General features: G+C 37.3%; 1 protein-coding gene across 2 annotated transcripts in view; it reads right to left on the reverse strand.

The window, feature by feature from the left end:
- Positions 1–3,537, reverse strand: part of med23 (mediator complex subunit 23) — a 46,017-nt gene extending 42,480 nt beyond the window's left edge. For both annotated transcript variants that reach the window (XM_051875110.1, XM_051875109.1), the window contains exons 1-5: positions 3,316–3,537; positions 3,151–3,182; positions 2,980–3,067; positions 1,623–1,747; positions 1,094–1,205 (exon numbers count right to left, since the gene is read on the reverse strand). In XM_051875110.1, the coding sequence (XP_051731070.1) occupies positions 1,094–1,205; positions 1,623–1,747; positions 2,980–3,067; positions 3,151–3,182; positions 3,316–3,366 (408 nt within the window). In that variant the 5' untranslated portion in view covers positions 3,367–3,537. The remainder of the gene's footprint in view (positions 1–1,093; positions 1,206–1,622; positions 1,748–2,979; positions 3,068–3,150; positions 3,183–3,315) is intronic.
- Between the last annotated feature and the right edge of the window lie 6,226 nt (positions 3,538–9,763).

Raw genomic sequence — 9,763 nt, forward strand, 5'->3', positions numbered from 1 at the left:
TTTATACGCATCAGTGATACACATCACCAAATATTAGGTTTGTTGCTACACAAAACCTTCCAGGTTTCATATTCCATAATAACTTTCAACTATATTCACTTATAAATATATCCAGCTTTATCTGCATACATACAGTACACTCACATAAAGCAATATTTTTACAGCAAATATCAACTGCTGGACTGTTTAAAAAGTCATCATGTGTTAACTATTCGCTCTAAATGTGGACAATAAGGCATTAAAGTGCCCATTTTTTGCTATTTTAAAGGTTCCTAATTTTGTTTTGTTTTCTCCTACAACAGGTTCACATTCATCCAAGGTCAAAAACACTTTAATTTTCTCATAATATCCACTGCAGCATCAGCTCTTTTCTCTCAGTGTCTGAAACGCTTCGATCAAGGATTCGGTCTCTCTAAACCCCGCCTTTCTGAGAGCTGCTCTGCTCTGATTGGTCAGATGGTCCAGTCTGCTGTGATTGGTCAGAAACCAAACGCTCATTATCATATCTGAATCTCAGCTCTTGATTCACAGTGATACGAACAGTAACGGTTTTACCGTATCAATCTCATCAAAGTGGATTTGCTTCGGCAGCAGAAAACAGCGTCTTCTCGACATGAACAACACGAACCAAACTCCTCCAGTCTCAGACACAACTACAGTGATTGAGGGCGGGGCAAAGAGATGCCGTTTCAGCCAATCAAGACCAGAGGCTGGCATTATGCAAATTACTTACAAACCTGCGTAGATTCAGCAGGAAGTGAGATTGAATTACTGACGACTCGTTTCAGTTCAGAATCACTTCTTTTAGAAAACAACAACTCTATTTTTGATCTTTGAAACTTTGCAGAACTTTTACATTTACAAATAGCTTTATTACACACTACATTAAAAAGGTCATACTGTAAAATATGGGCACTTTAAAGTGTTTTAAACATTAACATTACGACCTAATGTGTATTGTGAAAAGCGCTACACAATTAAAATTGACTTGAATGTTAATCTATGAATTCATAAACGCACTTTCCTGGAAAAAGCAATGACATGATACATGTTTTCAGTTTTCAACAGATTCTAGTTCAGTTTATCTTTTCACCTTGTAGTCGACTCCTCCGATGATTTTGCGGATGAGTTTGAAGGTCAAAGCCCAGAGTTGAGTCCTCTCCCACTCCAGACTGTCCGAGCCAATCAGAGCCTGACACACCATCCTGCAAGAACACAGTCACAGCGCTGAATCACATGACCCAAAACATGAACGATGGGACACAATCCGTGAGTGAGACTTCAGGTTTGGGTTGAGTTCTGGTTTGTAACACCGAATAAAGGATTTAATACTAAATACTTTGTGTTAACTCTCTCTCTCACACACACACACACACACACACACACACACAGCTTGTCAACCTTCCTGTACAGGCACACCATTAGGACTCCACTGCAGAGTATTCATCTCGCAAAATAAATACTTACTATGTAAACACATATTTCTATTTATACAGTTGTATATACAGTAAGTAATGCACACGTGTACATAAGTCTTCCGATCTAGATGGATATATATATATATACCCAGAATTCCCTGTGTTTTCGCACACCTGCCGAATAAAGCAGATTGTGATTCTGACCTGGGAGGCAGCAGGCTGGTCTCCACCGCCATGGCCAGACAGTCGTAGAGGAAGGCGATGCGTTTGGGGCTGTGCTGACCATGAATGAAGCGGACGATCCACTGCACGCACTGATCATGTGACTCCTGCAGTGACATCACACACACATCACATTAAACTCAATCTCTCTGCAGCTGTTCTAACTGGCCATCAAAATTACTTTATAGGAATAAATTATACAACGGACACATTCCCATCTATGTTTAAAGTCACCATGAAATCAAAATGGACAATTCTTGTTGTTTGTGGAATATTGCAGTGTTTATTCAAAATGATTTTTCGTTGCACATCATTATTATTTTAAATTCATGCGTCTTGTTATCTTGAATCTTTTCTCTTCTCTGATGACGAGGGCGGGGCAACCTGTCACTCACATGAGATCCACCAATAGCAAACCACAACCATCGAATGGACAAAATCAAGCTCCGCCCTACATTTGTTCTTGTTTGCGAAGCCGTTTCACTCGGTGTGGTGTGAAATCGCGTCTCCCCAGGAATCGAGTCTCCTTTAGGACCCCGAGTGATCCCATTGGTTCAACAGAATTTTAATGGGTAGTATTTTTAACGCCTGATTATAATTCCTGCAAAATCACGTTAGGATTTATATGGTTTAAAATGTGTTATAATGACAATGTCTTTTAGATTTCATGGTTCATATACTAGTATATAACTGAAGCTCAAGCATTTCTCGTTCTTAATGTTTTTAGTTAGCTTATGTACTAGCATAGCATACATCTACCCGATTAGCCTGCTAGCTTAGGTATGTTTTTCGCTTCCAATATAGTTCCCAATTATATATTTCAAATTAATGTTTAATTTTAATTTATTAAAAATGTATAATAGTAATATTATATACTACGCCACATTGCTATTACTGTGTAAAAATAATATTAAATTACTTTTACTTTTACATAGTATGTTGCAACAATCCGTATCCTTATTTAAAAAATAAATTTTTAGTCATGGTTGTGTTTCCAGTTTGTTTTATTATGCAATACATAGGCATTCATTTTATTTTTAAAGCATGTACAATAGTGAAATAGGTTATAATTAATCAAGACATCACGATATCAGTCTTTTGATCAGGCATTACCGCTTGGGTCCTAAAGGAGACCACAACTTCTCTTTCATAACAACTTTAAATCGTACTTTAATTTCACGCAAATAAACGCTTCATCAGAGAAGAGATGTCGCCGCAAGAGGGAGGGGAAGTTATTTAGATTCAAGATTACATGATTTTTTTAAACAATACACGGATAAACACTGCAATATTCCAGAAGAAGACTGAAGCTATATTATGATGCAGGGTGAGAGCTGACCTGAGGCAGGGTGCTCCAGTACTGTCTGAACGCTCCTAAACAGCTGACGAGTTTGTTCCTCTCATCCTCCGCACTGTCCATAAACATGCTGCACAACAAACACAAACACACACCTGACTGACTGACCCTCTTCACTGGACACAGTATTATCAGTCTTTATTATTTACTCACCCAGCAAACGCCTCTTCTATCACCTCAGTTTTCTGATGTAAACAAAAAAGTTTAAAGATTTATTTTTTTATTTACTTATTCGTTTTATAAAATAATGTTCTGCTCATATTGTATATGGAACATTCTTTTAATGAATGAAATGATCGTGCTGTAAAAATAACCCACCACTACATCCTCAAAAATACTCTGCAGCTGACTTTCCATCGGGACCGCCATGATGTGAGGAGGTAGTCGCAGGACAGTACTTCATAAACTTACATGTCCATGTTTGAATTGTGTGTGCTTTATTGAATTAACGCTCTGATGAAAACAACAGCAAAACCAGCGCCAGTCCAGACAAGCCGGAAACTCGAGCGCCGCTGAAAACATTCCGGTATGAACGCGGAACCACACAGCGATGGTTCCGATGTCTGTTGAGCCTTCTCGGTCGAAAAAAAAAAAATCGATAAATCAATAAACAATGCATAAATTTGTCGCGAAACGCGTATAAAGTCACGTGCGTTACAAAAAGTACCAAACTCTTTGCATTATGCGTTAAACCAGGAGTTAAACATGAAATTAAATGTGATGAATGATGATTATGAAAGGTTCTTTTTTAAATCTACGCAAACATTGTTTTGGCTAAAAGAAATGTTTAATTAATTAATTTAATAATTAGAGACCTCAAATTCACAATCCAACTTGTTTTATTGTGTTACCCAGCAGATTTTACAAAAATATGATGATACTGGTATTTTAGTTTGGAGGATAAATTCAAAAAAACAAGCTAATCCTATATAGATACACACTGCTAGAGACTATACAGCCATTTTCACACATAAGCTTTATCTGACTGGAACTTCCCTGCAGCACAAGGCCCGGTCTCACTGATAGTTACTTGTGTAATAAATGAGTGTGAAACAGTTTCCTCTTATATGCATGTAAAAAAGGAGAGAGAATACAGATCTTTTGTACTTTCAGTAAGTGCTTTTACTTTCAGGTCCCTGACAGGAGAATTACGTGCTGTTATTATGACTGAATACAATGACGAGAACTAAGAAGAATTACCCATAATTACCGAAATCACATGATAACATGACCTGAAACAGAAGGTAATTACATCTTTATCTCAGTTTCAGTCAAAGGGAAGTGTCATGGACAAAACACATTCAATACAAATAAAGTTGCAAGAAAAAGTATGTGAACCACTTGCAGAATCTGTGAAAATGTTAATAATTTTAACAAAATAAGAGAGATCATACAAAATGCATGTTATTTTTTATTTAGTACTGTCCTGAGTAAGATATTTTACATAAAAGATGTTTACATATAATCCATAAGACAAAAAAAATAAAATAAAAAAATAGCTGAATTTATTAAAATGACCCAGTTCATAAGTTTGTGAACCATTGATTCTTAACACTGTGTGTGGTTACCTGATGATCCACGACTGTTTGTTTGTTGTGTGATGGTTGTTCATGAGTCTCTTGTTTGTTCTGAGCAGTTAAACTGAGCTCTGTTCTTCAGAAAAATCCTCCAGCTCCTGCAGATTCTTCAGTTTTCCAGCATGTTTTGCATATTTGAACCCTTTCCAGCAGTGACTGAATGATTTTGAGATCCATCTTTTCACACTGAGGACAACTGAGGGACTCAAACACAACTATTAAAAAAGGTTCAAACATTCACGGATGCTTCAGAAGGAAACATGATGCATTAAGAGTCAGGGGTGAAACTTTTGAACAGGATGAAGAGGTCCAAATTTTTCTTATTTTGAATATCTTTTTTTTTTTTTCATTTAGTACTGCCCTTCGGAAGCAACAGAAAATACTTGCATGTTTCCCGGAAGACAAATTAAATACAATTTACCTTGATCTTCAAATTCCAAATGTTTTTTTCTGGAGCATCAGTGAATGTTTGAACCTTTTTTAATAGTTGTGTTTGAGTCCCTCAGTTGTCCTCAGTGTGAAAAGACGGATCTCAAACTCATTCAGTCACTGCTGGAAAGGGTTCAAATATGCAAAACATGCTGGAAAACTGAAGAATCTGCAGGAGCTGGAGGATTTTTCTGAAGAACAGAGCTCAGTTTAACTGCTCAGGACAAACAAGAGACTCATGAACAACCATCACACAACAAACAAACAGTCGTAGATCATCAGGTAACCACACACAGTATTAAGAATCAGTGGTTCATAAACTTTTGAATGGGGTTATTTTAATAAATTCAGCTATTTTTTTGTCTTATGGATTATATGTAAACATCTTTTATGTAAAATATCTTACTCAGGACAGTACTAAATGAAAAATAACATGCATTTTGTATGATCTCTCTTATTTTGTTAAAATTATTAACATTTTCACAGATTCTGCAAGTGGTTCACATACTTTTTCTTGCAACTGTAGATAGATAGATAGACATACAGATATATAGATAGACAGACAGACAGACAGATAGATAGATAGATAGATAGATAGATAGATAGATAGATAGATAGATAGATAGATAGATAGATAGATAGATAGACACACAGATATAGATTAATATATAGATAGATAGACAGACAGACAGATATAGATAGATAGATGGATAGATAGATAGATAGACAGACAGACAGACAGACAGACAGACAGATAGATAGATAGATAGATAGATAGATAGATAGATAGATAGATAGATAGATAGACAGACAGACAGATATAGATAGATGGATAGATAGATAGATAGACACACAGATATAGATAGATAGATAGACACACAGACAGACAGATAGATAGATAGATAGATAGATAGATAGACACACAGACAGATAGATAGATAGATAGATAGATAGATAGATAGATAGATAGATAGACAGACAGACAGACAGATATAGATAGATAGATGGATAGATAGATAGATAGACAGACAGACAGACAGACAGACAGACAGACAGATAGATAGATAGATAGATAGATAGATAGATAGATAGATAGACAGACAGACAGATATAGATAGATGGATAGATAGATAGATAGACACACAGATATAGATAGATAGATAGATAGATAGACACACAGACAGACAGATAGATAGATAGATAGATAGATAGACAGACAGACAGACAGATATAGATAGATGGATAGATAGATAGATAGACACACAGATATAGATAGATAGATAGATAGATAGATAGACACACAGACAGACAGATAGATAGATAGATAGATAGATAGATAGATAGATAGATAGACACACAGACAGACAGATAGATAGATAGATAGATAGATAGATAGATAGATAGATAGATAGATAGACAGACAGACAGACAGATATAGATAGATGGATAGATAGATAGATAGACACACAGATATAGATAGATAGATAGATAGATAGACATACAGACAGACAGACAGACAGATAGATAGATAGATAGATAGATAGATAGATAGACAGACAGATAGATAGATAGATAGATAGATAGATAGATAGATAGATAGACACACAGACAGACAGACAGATAGATAGATAGATAGATAGATAGATAGATAGATAGATAGATAGATAGATAGATAGATAGATAGATAGATAGATAGATAGACACACAGACAGACAGACAGACAGATAGATAGATAGATAGATAGATAGATAGATAGATAGATAGATAGATAGATAGACAGATATAGATAGATGGATAGATAGATAGACACACAGATATAGATAGATAGATAGATAGATAGACAGACAGATATAGATAGATAGACACACAGATATAGATAGATAGATAGATAGACACACAGACAGACAGATAGATAGATAGATAGATAGATGGATAGATAGATAGACACACAGATATAGATAGATAGATAGATAGATAGACACAGACAGACAGATAGATAGATAGATAGATAGATAGATAGATAGATAGACACACAGACAGATAGATAGACAGATAGATAGATAGATAGATAGATAGATAGATAGATAGATAGACACACAGATATAGATAGATAGATAGATAGATAGATAGATAGATAGACACACAGACAGACAGACAGATAGATAGATAGATAGATAGATAGATAGACACAGACAGATAGATAGATAGATAGATAGATAGATAGATAGATAGATAGACAGACAGACAGACAGACAGACAGATATAGATAGATGGATAGATAGATAGACACACAGATATAGATAGACACACAGACAGATAGATAGATAGATAGATAGATAGATAGATAGATAGATAGATAGACAGACAGACAGACAGATATAGATAGATAGATAGATAGATAGATAGATAGACACACAGATATAGATAGATAGATAGATACTTTTACAAATCGGTGTAGGGGGTAAAGTTTATGACATTATAAAATCAATATTCCAACAACAAATGTGCAATATGAATTGACAACAAACATACAGAATTCTTCACCCAGAAGAGAGGAGTACGGCAGGGCTGTAGCCTGAAATTAACTAGCGGTGCAGTTGGAACAGTCTTCAGCTCCTGGACTCACTCTACAAGACAAGAACATCAAGCTCTTGCTGTATGTATCTGGTGCTGCTGTCACCCACTGCACAGGGACTACAGCAGAACCTGGACCTGCTGGAGAACTACTGCCAGAACTGGGCCCTGCATCGGGGAGTTTCAGTATGGCAGTGAATGCCCTCAAAGATAAAGCTCGAAGAGCTCTATACGCCATCAAGAAAAGATTCCAAAACATTGAATTACCAATTCCAATCTGGTGTAAAATCTTTGCGCAGTATGGAAGTGAGGTTTGGAGTCCACTCAGTGATCAGAGCTACACTAGATGGGACAGACATCCAACAGAAGCCCTGCACACAGAATTCTGCAAAATGATCCTAAAACTACAAAGAAGGACACCCAATAATGCATGTAGGGCAGAATTAGGCCGATTCCCATTGATTATTAATATGCAAAAAAGATGAAGATATGCATCTAAAATCAAGTCCCACAGAATCGCTACATTTTAAAGCTGGAACATTGGGATCAGGAAACGAAAACACAAAGTAAATTACAATTCTATCAAACTCTAAAATCAAATTATGAATTAGAAGAATATCTCCAAAGTGTTAAAGACACAAAGCAGAGACGGATCCTGACCAAGTACAGGCTCAGCGAGTACAATCTAGCCATCGAGACCGGCAGACACAGAAAGAGCTGGTTACCCCGAGAGCAAAGGGTGTGTGTTCACTGCAGGAGAGATCGAGACAGAGACGCACTTCCTCCTTCACTGCCACAAACACATATCTATAAGAGATCTCTACTTCACCAAATTCAGCAACTCAGTAAAGAACTTTACAGCCATTACTGAAGTAGAACAAATAAAGATAATATTAGGAGAGGGACAGACAGCAGCACTGGCTGCGAGATACGTGTGGACGTGCCACAGCCTGAGAGACAGCAGGTGAGTGTGTGTAATGTGTGTGTGTGTGTGTCTGACCTCAGTGTGTTTCCCTACCGTCCACCACAGTAACTCTCAGTATGCGTGTGTGTATATAGGTGCTGGTCATATAATTAGAATATCATCAAAAAGTTGATTTATTTCACTAATTCCATTCAAAAAGTGAAACTTTTTTGTTTATTTCTTTTAATTTTAATGATTATAACTGACAACTAAGGAAAATCCCAAATTCAGTATCTCAGAAAATTAGAATATTGTGAAAAGGTTCAATATTGAAGACACCTGGTGCCACACTCTAATCAGCTAATTAACTCAAAACACCTGCAAAGGCCTTTAAATGGTCTCTCAGTCTAGTTCTGTAGGCTACACAATCATGGGGAAGACTGCTGACTTAACAGTTGTCCAAAAGACGACCATTGACACCTTGCACAAGGAGGGCAAGACACAAAAGGTCATTGCAAAAGAGGCTGGCTGTTCACAGAGCTCTGTGTCCAAGCACATTAATAGAGAGGCGAAGGGAAGGAAAAGATGTGGTAAAAAAAAGTGTACAAGCAATAGGGATAACCGCACCCTGGAGAGGATTGTGAAACAAAACCCATTCAAAAATGTGGGGGAGATTCACAAAGAGTGGACTGCAGCTGGAGTCAGCGCTTCAAGAACCACTACGCACAGACGTATGCAAGACATGGGTTTCAGCTGTCGCATTCCTTGTGTCAAGCCACTCTTGAACAACAGACAGCGTCAGAAGCGTCTCGCCTGGGCTAAAGACAAAAAGGACTGGACTGCTGCTGAGTGGTCCAAAGTTATGTTCTCTGATGAAAGTAAATTTTGCATTTCCTTTGGAAATCAGGGTCCCAGAGTCTGGAGGAAGAGAGGAGAGGCACACAATCCACGTTGTTTGAGGTCCAGTGTAAAGTTTCCACAGTCAGTGATGGTTTGGGGTGCCATGTCCTCTGCTGGTGTTGGTCCACTGTGGTTTCTGAGGTCCAAGGTCAACGCGGCCGTATACCAGGAAGTTTTAGAGCACTTCATGCTTCCTGCTGCTGACCAACTTTATGGAGATGCAGATTTCATTTTCCAACAGGACTTGGCACCTGCACACAGTGCCAAAGCTACCAGTACCTGGTTTAAGGACCATGGTATCCCTGTTCTTAATTGGCCAGCAAACTCGTCTGACCTTAACCCCATAGAAAATCTATGGGGTATTGTGAAGAGGAAGATGCGA

The sequence above is a fragment of the Ctenopharyngodon idella genome, chromosome 20 (genome assembly GCF_019924925.1).
Source record: "Ctenopharyngodon idella isolate HZGC_01 chromosome 20, HZGC01, whole genome shotgun sequence".
Classification (NCBI taxonomy): Eukaryota; Metazoa; Chordata; class Actinopteri; order Cypriniformes; family Xenocyprididae; genus Ctenopharyngodon; species Ctenopharyngodon idella.